The sequence below is a fragment of the Corylus avellana genome, chromosome ca4 (assembly GCF_901000735.1).
Source record: "Corylus avellana chromosome ca4, CavTom2PMs-1.0".
NCBI lineage: Eukaryota > Viridiplantae > Streptophyta > Magnoliopsida > Fagales > Betulaceae > Corylus > Corylus avellana.
Genome location: NC_081544.1, coordinates 34,201,973 through 34,217,099, shown reverse-complemented (window position 1 = coordinate 34,217,099; position 15,127 = coordinate 34,201,973). Strand labels below are relative to the sequence as shown.

Here is a 15,127-nt window from a genome sequence, read left to right as displayed (position 1 = left end):
TTTCGATAAGCTGACTAGAGTGTGCTTATTTGAAATAGTGCGAATTTAAACAAAAAGCACGATTTCGCTTAAACAAAAAATTGGAGTAATATTTACCTATTTTTGAGCGGGAATGAAAAAAATTACAAATATGTCCACCTAATATATATTAAAACCCTTCATTTCTCTTCTTTTTCTTCATCCTCTCTCCACCCCTTCATCCTCTTTCCGCCCCTTTGCTGTTTCTCGTGTAGCTGTCGTTCATCCTCTCTATCCCTCAATCATGTAAACATCTCATGCTATAGAGGTGTTTATGCTGATGTTTTTAATTTCCTCCAATATTTTAACTAAAAAATTGATATATCTTAAAAACAATATTGGTTGCTAAAACAGGTACAAGTTGGAGGTTTCAACTTGCTTTGTATGCTTTGATCACCTGAAATGAGTGATCTAAACTAGACTATTTTTGTGTGCAAAAGTATATTTAGATGACATTCATAATAAAGGTATGTGTGCAAAGCTGGTTGATTTTTCGTGGTAAAAAGTAATTTACCCTATTTTCATTAAAAAGGAAAATTGTGATGAATTTCTACTCCCTCCCCATAATTTATTTGACACTTATTATATCCAAGAATTACATATAATGGACTTAGTGGGAAACACTCAATATGATCTATGCTTTGTTGTGGGCTTTGTCCGATTAACAGCTCTGTCGCAATTGAATGTCCAAATGTGAGGGGCCTCGTTCCCCTACGTGGTCCGACTAGGGATTTTTGTTCAATGGGCCCATGGATCGTGGGAATATGGACTGTCCATAGCAGGCCATACAAAGCCTACACTCTTCTCGGCGCCGTGAGACTTGATGCTTTAAAGAATTAATATTAATTAATTTTGAAGAATTAGTTGATCCCGACATCATATTTTATGCTAACAAAACTTATGTTTCTCTCTCCTATGAGCCTCACTAGGTGTCCCTTTGCTATTGGGTAGTGATTTGGCTGGCTGTGATGCTTAGTTACTAAACCCGACAAATCACATCTTATGACAGGTCTCACATTATAAAGTGATTCAGTTCTGATAAGGTATTGTCGTTTGGATCTCGAGAACTTGATTGGGCTTGGCTTGCTTGTAATTATGCTTAAGGCTTGTCTTGGACTTGGCGCACACTACCTATGGAATTATCACTGGTTACACCAAATCTGGGTACTTCAAAAGGTAAGAAATAGACAAGGATCCAAATTAATATAACGAAAAAAACAAAAATTCAAAAAAGGATTTTATATAAAAAGTTTTTTTTTCCAACAATTGGCCAATCTGAATTTCCAATAATTATGCATGTGACTTGGATAACATTTTCAACGAGTTCGAGCTTGTCCGATCTTTCAACAAGCCAGTCTTAAACATACATTTTATAGCTCGACTCAAATAAACATCTTCGTAAACGAGCCAATTTTAAAATCTTAAAGCTTGATTCAATTACAACTTTGATTTTAGTGTTATATATATTCCTTTTGTTCGGAAAATGTTGGAATCTATTGACTTCCATTATCATAATCTAACCGTTTGGGAAAGCGTTTGGAATATATTGGCTTTCATGATTGGAATCTAATTCGGTAAACTTTTTGAAAAGCCATTTTTTTAAGTGTATAAAACTCTTATCAAATACAATCTCATTACAAATACCTTTTTTCAAAACAAATTAAAATTATTAAAAACGTATGTGAAAAGTACGTATTATTATAAAAATATATTATTCTCGTATGCTAAATGACCCTTTAACACTTATAGAAGCCAAGTTTGAAGAATTCCTACAATTGAGTAGGAAATTTATATCCAAACTGAATTGTATTTTTTATGGTGGAAATTGTACATGTACAATTTTTTTCAAAGTTCATAGGCGGATGATTACATTACATGTATGAAAAATAAGAACAATTAAAGACGATAGACACTATAAGATGTATTATATCGCATTACTTTACTCCTAAAAGAGTGTTATAATAGTCCTCAAATAGTAATTCAATCCGTTAAAGACTACGCTTCATAAAACATAAATAATTATTATTTTTCTCACTTTCTACCTACATTTTTTAAAAAGAAAAAGAAAAAGTGTCACAGTAGTTACTCATTAGATGTATTTTTTTTTTTTTTTCAATCATTTCTTTAAAAAAAGAAAAAGAAAAAAAAAAGAATATTTTTTACTAAGAACTTGTTTGTGTGTGCATTTGAAGAGCTTAAAATGCGTTTTAATACTCAAAAAGTTCGTTTGAAAAAGAAAATACTCATCTGGAAAAAAAAGTTAAAAGCGATTTTAAATGTTCAAAAAATCTAAAAATGTCAAAATGCACTTTCGACAAGAACTTAAAAATAAAGAGTTTCGCATTTGTACAATTATTTTACAGCATGGTTGAGATTTTGTTCAAGAAATAGAGTTAAAATCTCAACCAAAATAATTGTCCAAACACGAAAAATGTGTGATTTTAACAGCAGGCATAATTTCGGTATGAGAATAACTTAAATCTGGATGAGACGTAAAACATGGGTTTTACAGCCTCCAATAACATCAGATAAAGCAAAACAATTGCACAAAAATATCCTAAACCAAATGAGAGCCCTTACGATGCAGTTAGTGCATAAAAATGGTATTTTGCAGCCTCAACTGATGTGTTGACACATCATCAAGTTCATTTTAGCAAAATAAAATCAAAACAACAAATTTTAAACCAAAACCAAATTTGGCACAATAAACTCAAACCACCGGCCGGCATCCCGTGGGTCGTGGCCAGTCCAAGCGTGGGTTTGGCCGGTGCTAAGTTTGGGTTTGGTCAGACTCGGCCGTGGGTCACCATCTCCGACATTATTTTTTTGTGAAATTCAGTATTAAAATCTGATTCTAATGCTTAAAAACGAGTTTTAAATGTCTCAAAATTCGTTTTTGAATTCCAAAACTAAAATCTCAAGGGAAGGCTAACCTTTTTTTAAAAATTTCATCCCAAAGCCAGAAAAAATACTCACGGCGCCGAAAATGTGACTCACGGCACTGGAGCCAGATCTACGGCGAGACCCATCGTGGGTCTGGCCGGATGGTTGGGTCTGGAGCGTTACAGCAGAGACCCACGGGGTCTCTTTCTTTCTGCCTCTTCAGTTCAATTTTTCTTGCTTTTGAGTTCAAAATCCAGTGCATTAAGTTGTAGATTATTTGTGCTTTAGGTGATGTGTCTTTGTGCTATTAGTTGCTGCAAAAGACCCATTTTGCAGATGGACTGCATAGGAGGTTTATTCAAACCAAATACAACAGATTTCAGATTTAACAGAAGAGAGAAAGGAGAGAGACTGGCCAGACCCACGGCTGGGTCAGCCGTTGCCGTGGGTCTGGGTCTACCGTTGCCGTGGGTCTGTCAATGCTTTCATATGATAGGACCAGATTGACCCTTTGATTGTTTCGATTTGGGGATTTTGATTTAGGGTTTGAATTTATGTGGGTTTTGTTGATTGGATTTTTCTTGAGTTGTTGATACGTACTTTCAGTTACAGGCTGCCCACGTTCCGTTTGTCGAGGAAAGTGTGAAGGAGGCGGATAGAGCTTTGATCTCACACCTTCATAGGTTGTCCGAGTTCAAGCAATGCTATAAGGATTGCTGTAGAAACTCTGATTTTGGTTCTGATTTGCCAATTGGGTCTTGCTTGGAAGCTCAGTTGCAAGAGAATCAGAGCAAGCTGCGCACACTCGGGACCGTCTCAAACCGGTTACAGTTGGAGATTGATCAGAAAGACAACGAGGTTTTGGCTTTGAGGAAGACGTTGGGTGAGATTCAGAAGAAAAAATGAATATGAGCGAAGAAGTAAAAACCTTTGTTTCAATCCTATTTCATAAGATGATTTTAACTTACGTGTCAACCAGGTATTGGAGGCTGCAAAACTAGTCTTTTAACTGGATAGTAGGGGCTCTCTTTTGGAATTCAGGACAGAAAAGCCGTCATCGTCCGTAGTGCTAGTGTTGCTACACATAACATTACATTACATTGCAGCAGTGACCGCCATATGGCGGCCACCCGACAGCTTTGCTCCCCGCCTACCCAAAACCCTAACCTCCCTCACTCTCACTCTCACGCCCTCGAATCTCTTTCTCGACCCTCGGAAATCAAATTCTCGAAGAAGAAGATCAGGAGCCACAGCATCAGGTGCGATATCACGAGCTTCGACTTCGACAAGCCCCAGAACTGGGCCGATCCGATTCGCTTGATTCACAACTCTTCTTCTTCTCACTCGCCCTCTTCCGTGCCAATGGCCGCGCGCAATTCGCCTCCTAAGAATGTGAAGAAGGTCTGCCTGTTCTACTGCGCGGAGACCAAGGCCCTCGCCGAGAGAATCGCTGCCGAGTCCGATGCCATTGAGCTCCGCGGCATCACCTGGAGGTCAGGTTCTCATTTCAATTTCGCATCAAAATTGAAAGAGCTTCGTTGATTTTAGCTTCCGTGGGTCCCGCATCGGGACCCACAACAAATCGAAATTGATTTCGTAAAAAAGGTATTAATGATCAAATTCAATTTAAATCTAAACGAATATTAATTACATAATTAGATTCTTTGAGATCAACGGAGCGAGTTGAGATATTATAGCAGTCATATGACTATAAATTCAAACTCTTCTATTTTTGTGTTTTGCCATTATTGATCAAATAATTAAAATCGAGCCAAGTTCATAAAAATATTATTTATGATTCAATATATTGGATTGAGTTTGAACTTTTACTAAAATTTGTGCATGATTTTTTTTTGGGGTAATTTATGGTTTAGAACATTTGATGATGGATTCCCGAACTTGTTCATACCCAATGCGCAAGGCATTCGAGGACAGCACGTGGCGTTTCTGGCGTCGTTTAGCTCCCCTGGACTGATATTTGAGCAGCTCTCTGTCGTTTACGCATTGCCGAAGTTATTCGTATCGTCGTTCACCCTCGTGCTGCCCTTCTTCCCCACGGGAACTTCGGAGCGCATGGAGGATGAAGGAGATGTTGCCACAGCTTTTACTCTTGCTAGGATTTTGTCGCACATACCCATTTCGAGGGGAGGGCCTACTAGCCTAGTTACCTTCGATATCCATGCTTTGCAGGTTTGTGCTTAATTTTTTTACATTTTTTTATACATGAATCCAGTGAGCGTGAAATGCAGGAACTTACTCACTATCATGTTCTTATCAATAATAGTTACAGATATTAGTGCATACAAATTATTTTTTTAGTCAATGGGTTCTATGTTATTTTTGGTTTTTTAGGAGGTGTCATCTGAGATAGAGATCCTTGGCAATAAATAATAGTTATAGATATTAGCATGTATAAATTTTGTTGGTGAATGAGTGATGGTTTTTTGGGTTTTGTTTGTTTGGCTTTGTTAGCTGCTTTATTTTTTTTAGAAATGTCTGACCATCTGCTTTATTTATTTTTCTGCGTCTTTAGGAGAGGTTCTACTTTGGTGATAATATTCTACCATGCTTTGAGAGCGGGATACCTTTGCTTAAAAGTAGGCTCCAAGAGCTTCCTGATTCTGACAATGTAAGATTTTATTTTTTTCCCCCCTCTTTCATTTTTTGGGCATGTAAGATATTTATTAATGTGTTGAGCTTCGTATTTGTACAATGATTCTTTTCCCCTGTTCCCGGGGTCGTTGTATATGAAGTCATTAATATGGTGTGATGGCTACTAAAATCTTTAGAGACCAGGGTTCCTGAGTAAGCCTCACAAACGAATATATTGGATTCCTTAATTAGGATTTTGGGCGCATAGCAATTTTAATTGTTCCTGTACTTGAAAGATCCCAAAATATGGTTCTTTGCTCTGATGGTTTCAGCCCTATTACAAACACTGAGACCAGTTTATATATATATAATTTGGATGCTTTCCTTACAAGTTAACCTTTATTCTTTTACAATAAAGTACACTTCTCTCATTTTTTTAGTCCGGATTCTAGAGTCAATCTTTTTAGGTACATTTTGTGCTGATTTTGAAATTCACTTGGAGATGGTGGAAACCTGGAGATCAGATACTGATGAAAGTATTTATTCTGGAGCAATTTCTCATTTGCGGCATTGAATGCTGACCTTCATTTTGCAGATTTCCATTGCTTTTCCGGATGATGGTGCATGGAAACGATTTCATAAGCTACTACAGCATTTTCCAACGGTATTATATATGTAATCTTTTTAACATGGATGCTGTATTTTCACTTATAATCATGCGTAAGCATATTTAACCACTTCTTGTGCTTTCCCTTTTGTTGTGTAAATTTGATGCTAATTTCACTTCAGTTAATTTGATTTATTGCATTAGATTATATAATTTTTTAACTACAAACTAGATTAAGTTTTTTTTGATAAGTAAAACTACAAACTAAATTAAGTGAATGCTCAAATTTCATTTATGTTTGTTTATGTCAACGCTGGGGATCTGATCATTGCACACCCCACTTCCTTGAGTTCTGGATACAAGGATTTAGGAAAATCTATCTTTTTTATTTTTTTTGATAAGTATTTAGGAAAATCTATCTAGGATGAGACAATGTGAATGCATTATTTCTGGGACTTCTCACATTTCCGAAACATAGTTTAGGCAACCCATATTTGATCTTCTTCTAGAGAGGATCAGGGAAATACATTTGATTACTTGTTTTGTTAATTGGAAGATATTGCTCTTTTCTGGCTACCTTTGCTGCTTGGGGTTTGTGTTGCCAGCAAGCATATGCTTCTAGGACACCTGTAACCATGCGTATATGGTAGAATGGATATACCAATGGGCTATAGCTCAGTTTTTATCTGGCAGGGTCCCGTAGTAATAGTGACCTCTGGTTAAGAGTTTAAGAGTACAACCCTGCAACGGTAAGTTGGTTATATCCACAAAAGCTAATGTTTTTCTGAAGTTCTAATGTGCACTAAAATATAAAAGGATTGATATGATCATGCAGTTTGCCCATTTGTAAATGGAAGAAAGGGAAATTTCCAAGTGGGAATTGCATTTTTTTTTATGACACTGGATGAAATGTAGTATGAAGGAGGAAATGGCATTCTCCATCCTCTTACTTCATCCCAGCTGATCCAAGAGGATAGTTTCTGTTATCTGCTTGAATCCTATGTCCTATGCTTGCATTCAACTATACTATTTCATCTCTTTCATGGGAGATACTAAATTTCCAACTTCAATAGTCTCTGGGTTGCCTGCATCACACAATTGGCTTGCAGATTGTTTGTGCTAAAGTTCGGGAAGGAGACAAACGAATAGTTCGAATCAAGGAGGGAGATCCTGCTGGACGGCATGTTGTGATTGTTGATGATTTGGTTCAGTCAGGTGGCACTCTTATTGAATGTCAGGTATGCAAGTCCATGCACATGATTCATGTTTTTACCATGTTAGTTCTTGAGTAATTTCTCAGTCTGGACTCATATTTACCGACCAGAGAACAAGCATGAATGTTTAAGGCAGTAAGTATAAGATCTTACTGATTTGAGATCAAGAACTCGGGAACTTTGATAATACTGTTATTTTGTTTGGCTGAATTCCTAACAGTAAAGGTGAGAGAGAGAGAAGTGTTGTGATAACTGCTGATTTACTAAAACTTGTTGGAAGAAAGTTTTGGGTTGTTGCTGATGACTTGCTTTATTTATTTTTTATTTTTAAATGATAACCGATAAAACCCATGGTAAATATTGCCATAAAGTGAAGCTCTTACCTGCTACTTCATTTATTGTCTGCATAAATCAACCAAAGGCTTATGGGTTATAACCATCTTCTGGACCAACGTGGTGTAGCTTCATGCATCTTCTGTACTGTTAATATCTTAGAGCATGTTTGGGATTGTGTTTGAGAAATAGAGCTTTTAAGTCAAAAAGAGTTTTTTGGCAAAACTTTATTTTTAAGTTTTTGCCAAAAGTGTTTTTTGAACCCTTAAAAGCGTTTTTAATTTTTTTTTGCCAAACGAGTACTTTTTTCTTCAAACGAACTTTTTGAATGTTAAATGCACTTATAGACTCCTCAAACGCAATCTCAAACAGGTCCTTACTCTTTAACATGGACATATAAACTGGAGGGTGCATGATTTGGCTACCTTGCTCTCAATTTTGAAGTTGTTCATAGAATCTTGGCTACACCAGACTGTACTGTTTATGAAGATACAATAAATGGACAATCAAACAACATGATCAACACTTGCAAACCTTCTTCACAGGGTTGGAAAGTGAAAATTGACTTCGTTTGGGTCATCTTTTATGCCCCTTCCTTTTAGTTCCTTTGCATGGAAAATACAACTCCCTTCTTTTCATATTTATAAGCTATTCTTTCTAAATGCATGTGTTTATCTTTTTTTTAGAGAGTGTTGGCTGCCCATGGAGCGACAAAAATCAGTGCTTATGTGACACATGGGATATTTCCTAATAGGTCGTGGGAACGCTTTGAACGTGACAATGGAGGTATTGCATGCCCTCGTCTGTTACATTTCTAGTTTCTCAAACAGAGTTTATTACAAAAAGAAATTGATGGGATTTCTTTTGTTTCCATCCTAATCTTTACTACCGTTTGCTTTTCTCTTCCCTTCGAGATAGATATGATAACGATTGTAGTGCCCCCATTGTAGGATAGTTTAATCATTTTTCTGAGTTATTTCCATGTTTTTTATACAGGGAATCCTGAGAATGGGCTGACCTACTTCTGGATAACGGACTCATGTCCATTGACAGTAACTGCAGTAAAAAACAAGCCGCCATTTGAAGTTCTTAGCCTTGCTGGTTCCATAGCTGCTGCACTTCAAATATAAGAGATGCTTGGGAGCATCAAGTCACCAGCCTAATCATCGTCTTGTGGGGGGAAGTTAGTGCGTTATAGACAGTGTTCTTTTTTTCTTTTTTTTTTTCCTTCCCCATTGAACCATGTTCAAGTGACTTTGGGGTCACCATCTATAGAGCAATTATGATAACTATAACTATGGGGCGGCAGTTTAGTGGTTGAACAGATATTGCTTTGAGCCTTTGATAGAGTAAATAATGTGCTGTTTGCTTATCGTCTATGGAGAGATCTCTGTAGACTTCTGCTTGGAATAAGATTTGAAGATATGAGGGCCATTGTGAAACAATCTTCTGTTCTTGGCCTGTTTTTTCCCCAAGTAAGATGGATTATAATTACAAAAACAAAGGAGGTCTCTGGCACATTAGGAACTAGGTTGTTCATGAAAACCATCTAGATGCTTTTCAAATAGCCCAAAAAGTTATAACCATTAGAGTATTCGCCACCTTCATGACCCTGTCAATTTTCAAGGTTTGCCCTCGTAATTTTGCACGATAAGCAACGTCAATCAAATTCTCTGATGGTATTCCCACTAAGCATATTTCTCTTGTTAGATGTTCTCCTCGACGGTGGCAAGGATCCACCGTTGTAAATGCACTGCGGTAATCTTATGTGTACTCGGTACTCTACTCACATCTATATTCAAAAATAATTTTTTTTTAAAAAAAAAAAGCCAAAAAAATCGTCATCAATCGTCATCATTCATTTTACGCCGCCTTTGTTAAGAATTCAGACGCAGTCGCCACGTGACGGTACTATGTATTTATTTAAAAGAATTTGATCCAACGCACCTAACGCAGCAAGTGAGCCTATGCCCGCCATTCTCATTTCTCACCCATTTCTACCAAATTCCTTCGGCGTGCTTTCCCGCGAACTAGGGAGAGTGGAGAGACCGGTAGACCACCATGAAGGCTCTGCTGAGTCCACAACCTTCGTTCTCATCCATCTCTCCAATCCACATCAACAGGCCTCGGAATCTTACGTATTCGCCGATCAAAACCTCTCTTCGATTTTCCTCAAATGACTATGACCGTCGAATTGGAAGAAAGCCTTGTTTGGCCGTGGAAGCCACACTGGACTCAGCCACGATCGACCAATTAGGGCTTCCAGAGTCCGATATTCGGAACCCAGCGGTTTCATCTTCGTATCGTAGTCCCAAGTCGCCGAAGCCGAATCAGACGGTGCTCGATGCCCAAGCTAGGGTTTGCACGGGGCCCACCCAGACCAGGCCGCTCAGTGAGGACCAGGCTTTCAAGGTCTTGGATACCATCTTAAGATCAGGTAAAACTTTTTTCATTGGTATTTACATTTTGATACGTACAATCAGATATTACACATTGGATATCTAAGCCGTAATTGTGAAATTCTGTTGTCACCGAGCTTTTTATCGGACGATTCAGACCTAAATGGTTTTTTATGTTTTATGGTGCAATGTTAGCTAAGGGAGAACTCAAAGATGAAGAAGAAGTTTCCAAAGCCCAGCTTGGGGCCTTTTTCGCGGGGATGACGATCCGTGCGAATGCCTTTCCCGAAGCGACCCAATGGAGTGAGGGGGAAAGGCGTGCAATGAACTCGTTCTGGCCGCTCCTGGCTCGAGCACTTCCGCCGGATGTAATCTTCATTGCCGATCCCGAAGGCTCTATAATGGGAGTAGGGAGTTCTATCGGGCCCCAATACGTCGGCAATAGCTCCAGCGAAATGAGATTGGTTGGTGCCCTAAGGGAAGTTCTGGCCGGAGGCCATCTTGGATATGAGGAGGTCCAAGGTGTTTTAAGAGATGTTCTTCCGCTGAAAGTAGACGATGAGGAGAAATCTGGAGTAAGTGAGTCATTGCTTTCGGCCTTTTTAATAGGTCAACGTATGAACAGGGAAACCGATCGTGAATTAAAGGCATACTGCCTTGCGTTTGATGATGAACTCGGTATATGTTTTACTTTTCATTACTCTGTTTATGTAGGGGTTATGAGTAATTGGGCATTCTAATTCGAAAATATGTATTTTCCTCTGCTTAATTTATTCATCTAATTCTCATCAGGTCCTGCTCCTGTGGCCGATATTAAATCATTGACTCATTATGGTGAACCTTATGATGGAAACACACGTTACTTCAGGAGCACATTGTTTGTTGCTGCAGTTAGATCCTGTTATGGTGAATCTTGCTTGCTTCATGGTGTCGAATGGATGCCACCAAAGGTTGGCCCTCAGCTTATATGAATTAGTTTTTAAGTTTTTACTCAATAGACAGTGTGGATTTTTCCATGATGCATTTCATTTTTGAAAGAAAAATTCTATTTGAAAGTAAAATATATAAGTAGATGCATCCCTTGATTTTACTGCATTTGATCTTTTCTTCCCCTGCAATCAAAATGTTGATGTTGCCTTATAAGCAACTTTTCTTTGGAGATTGAAATATATTCAGGATGATATATAATGATATAGTTTCAGATTTTCATTTTGTTTATAACTTTTATACTTCGGCTCTGGAGCATTTGAATGTCTTCCTTGTTCAGGGGGGCATCACTGAAGAACAAATGCTGAAATTTATGGGAGCAAATACAAGCTTATCCCCGTTGCAGGCAAAAGATCTTCTCGAGGTCTCTGTGGTTTCGAATACAATTTTTGCATGCATTGGTGCATCTTTTTTTCTTTGTTTTATTTTTGTTTTTAAACTTTTAATTGCTATCTCAGGATGAGGAAGTCGGTTTTGCTTACATAACTCAACGTGAAGCTCGCCCATCTTTGTATGAAAATCTAACCAAATATTACTATTTCACATCTTTCTCTGAAGGATTTTTTTATTTTTTTCTTTCATTGCACTGAAAAGAGAAAAAAGAAAAAAGAAGAAGAAAAAAAAAAAACTAATTTTAGCCTGAAATATCAATTGAAAAAGCAAGATGGATCAGGTTCCCTATGCCTAAAATTTAAAGATAACATTGTAATGCCATCTCAGTTTGAATGTGTTTCCCATGGCTTTTAAGTGACACTGGCTAGTTTAAGGAGCTGAGATTAGTTCTTCTAGATTTAGTTTTCCATCTCTGTCAATGGTTCATTTTTCAACCTTTACTGACATAGATAGAGAGTTAGAGGTGCTTGACCTCGTTTTAGATTTTTGACTGAACCAAATTGCATCAAAGATCAAGTCAATCTTGTCATAGACTATACTTGCTTCTATCTACTTTAATTTTCAAATGTAATTATGCCTACATTCACTTGGTGGTCTGTTAGTTAAGTTGTGGGGTTTTTTTTTTTTTTTTTTTTTTACGTCTAATGTAGATTGGTGTCAGGAGGGATTTCCTTTTATTATGCTTAAAGAAAAATTAGGGGCAGGGGGAAAGCCCCTAGAAAATTATTCATTGCTTTATCTTTTGGCGCATTTTGAGCTTAATCTAGTTTTAACCAGTCATATTTACTGACTCTAAACAGAATCAAGGTAAATAACAGCATTAATGATTTCTGCAGATGTTAATACTTACTAAGAAGACTATTATTGCAGATATTCATTGGCTAGTTTGAGGGAGCATATAAAAAAGCGCCCCCCTGTGGCAACAACTGAAAAGGTTCAGCAATTTGTTAAGGTGGGCCACGTTCTTATTTAATTCTGGTGTTATTAGCTTTTATTATTGGTCATTTCTGCTTGATGCGTACTTTGCTGAGTGAACAAACTTCCATGACATTTTACTGGTAAATCTAGATTCTGCTATAAATCAGAATGTACAGCAAATTAAAATGTTTTTGAATTATTTTGTTATTCAATTAATCAATCTGCAATTTATTTGGCTACTTTCTCTGAAGAAAATTAGTAAGTGTTAATCTAACGTGCATGACTTTCATACCTAATCTCTGCAATTTTTTGAAGTATTTCCTTGTTCGTTTCTTTCTAGCTAGGTGCTTCCTCGTGTATATTTTCTGTGTACTTATTAGTGCCTTTTTGTTTTTAATGATATTTGTCGATTACTTATAAAAGGAAAGTCACATGCATGCCTATGCATGTGTAAATCAAACTTTGTTTTAGGATGAAATTGTCAGTCACCCAGTATAAGTCTAAAGGGGTTGGCTGTCCAGAATTTAAAATTTGTTGTTTTCTTGACAGGCTCGAGGGAGGGAAGCAATGGTTGCTGGATTTTATCATGATGGTTATGAGGAGCCACTGTTGATGCTCATGAAGAGAAGAGGTGTTGATGCTGGCTTGGTGGTGAAGGTCAGAACTTCGCCTTTTAAATGCTATTGCACCATTGGGTTTTATAAAATATTTAACTTTTAACAGCTTTGCAATTAAAGAGAATCTTCTAATGAAGAAAAGTGGGTGTATTTGATCTCTCTTAATGTCAGGACGGTCTGGTATAATGTAATCAGTAGTGTAAGTATCAACCAGGAATCCATATTAAGCACGTTATATAATCTGATTATGCTGTTGGTGTAGGGTGAGGAAGGGGCACTCTCAATGACAACGAGATTGCGGTCAGCACACATTTCAAAAGGATTTCCTGTGAACTACTGTTCGGGTTTCCGTTTGCTGAGCATGGTGTCCGCTTGTGAAGTTGATGGTTTGTATCTTTTGGTTACCTTATCTTTGTTCAGTCCCTCTTGTATTCATTTCTGTATATGTGTGTTGTTGAGAGTATTTTGTTCACTTGAGATGATTTAGATTTCGGGCTCGTTTGGGTGTGCGATTTTTTTCTATTTTACTTAACTGAACTCAAAATTGCGAATATCGATGAGAAAAAAGAGTTGAGATTATGTTTGGGTTGTTTGAAAAATATAAAATATAATAATAATAAATCAAATTAAAATTTATATATATATATATATATATATATATATATATATATATATATAATTTTCTTGATTTTTAAATTTTTTTATTAGTTGGGTTGAAAAATATTGAGTTGAGTTGAGTGTTACTGGTGTCAAATCAAACTAAGAAAAGAGAAAAAAAAATTGAGATAAGTTGGGAAAGATTTCCTTCCCAAACAAGCCCGCAAAGCATTCATTCTTATCATTATACTGAAACCTGAAAGTTTGGTGTTGCAGGTGTGTCACGTCAGAATTTCAATCTAGAGGTTAACGCCAAGGACTATGGTTTTGAGCCTACCAATACTCCAAGAACTGATAGATCGGTTAAGTTTCCAAGTTCTTTTGCTTTCTCTTTTTTCTTATTGTATGGCTTATCATCCAACCTTACTTTTGATGAATATATAATCGCAGCTACATTCAGAATAATAAATTATGTTGTCTTCTACCTCCCAACCTATATTATGTCTACTGGTCATTTGGGCTATTAAGGGAAAGGGACTGGTTCTATGAATGTAGGTGTAAAATTCTTCAACTAGACGAGGCTAGATATGTGCTCTATTTAGTATTTTTGTAGGATTGGATAATTTTCTGTAGTTCTAATGGAACCGGTTTCGTGACCCCCCTTGTTCTTTTTCTTTTAAGCCTTTCTTCTTGTTTTTGCCATTTTTCTTTTTAACAAGTAATTTAAATTCTGCAAGTTCAGGTCTCAAAGAATATTGAGTTGGGTTTAGCAGCTCTTCATGGTGAAAAGGGACCTGCATATGATCGGATAGTGTTAAATGCTGGAATGGTGGATCATTTGCTGGGATGTGATGGTGCAGAGGACATATCCATCGCGCTGGATAGAGCGAGAGAGGCCATTGACAGTGGCAAGGCTTTAAAAAGGCTCTTAAATTACATAAAGATTTCTCACCAAGTGAGGTAAATTAGGCACAAGTTGCGCTTGCTTTCATTGAGATCTGTTTTTGTAGGTTAGCATTGTAATTTTGTGTCTTTTACACGTCAATGGACAATACACTCTGATAAATAACGAAAGAGAAAGGGGGATTAGAGGTCTTTGTTCGTTTTTCCCGCCAATTTGTAAAATTCGCTTAGCAGATAACCTCATTGTTTCATCTTTTTCCCATCAGAGCTCACATGTTCTTGGTTATTGTAGCATATTTTTTTACCCAAACATTGTTGCTAACTAACGGTTGTTTATCGTTTGGTAGCTTTGAAAGAGATCATAAGTTTCGGATATTTTCTTTCCCAACATGTATGAGATTGTTACTATGGTTTTTAGGCCTTTTTATTTATTTATTTTTTTCTTTTGAGACAATTGATTTTTGCCTACAAATTTTGATGATATAGAGCTGATGTGATGCGAGGGCTGATAGGTGGGATACTGATGGGGTAAAAGTATGATTTCTACCGTTAATTTTTTTAATTTTTTTTTTTAAATGTGATTTTGGTATATATATATATATATAAAACTAAGAAGGAAGGGAGTTCTTTCCAACGTCTAGCCAAATTGACAAGCGCAAAGGTGAG

The 15,127-nt window shown here is 37.0% G+C and overlaps 2 protein-coding genes across 2 annotated transcripts; both read left to right on the top strand.

Moving 5' to 3' along the window:
* The first annotated feature begins 3,188 nt into the window (after nt 1-3,188).
* LOC132177423 (ribose-phosphate pyrophosphokinase 4) lies at nt 3,189-9,092 on the top strand. The gene is made up of 7 exons (XM_059589731.1): nt 3,189-4,394; nt 4,776-5,091; nt 5,435-5,530; nt 6,089-6,157; nt 7,210-7,338; nt 8,334-8,433; nt 8,644-9,092. The coding sequence occupies exons 1-7, from the start codon at nt 4,021-4,023 to the stop codon at nt 8,775-8,777; spliced, it is 1,218 nt and encodes a 405-aa protein (XP_059445714.1). The 5' UTR covers nt 3,189-4,020; the 3' UTR covers nt 8,778-9,092.
* A 495-nt stretch (nt 9,093-9,587) lies between these two features.
* LOC132179557 (uncharacterized) lies at nt 9,588-14,836 on the top strand. Its single transcript, XM_059592298.1, has 10 exons — nt 9,588-10,084; nt 10,242-10,724; nt 10,839-10,996; nt 11,314-11,397; nt 11,492-11,544; nt 12,297-12,378; nt 12,894-13,001; nt 13,224-13,347; nt 13,835-13,920; nt 14,301-14,836. Exons 1-10 carry the CDS (start codon nt 9,709-9,711, stop codon nt 14,520-14,522), a joined length of 1,776 nt encoding a protein of 591 aa, XP_059448281.1. The 5' UTR covers nt 9,588-9,708; the 3' UTR covers nt 14,523-14,836.
* The last annotated feature ends 291 nt before the right edge of the window (nt 14,837-15,127 follow it).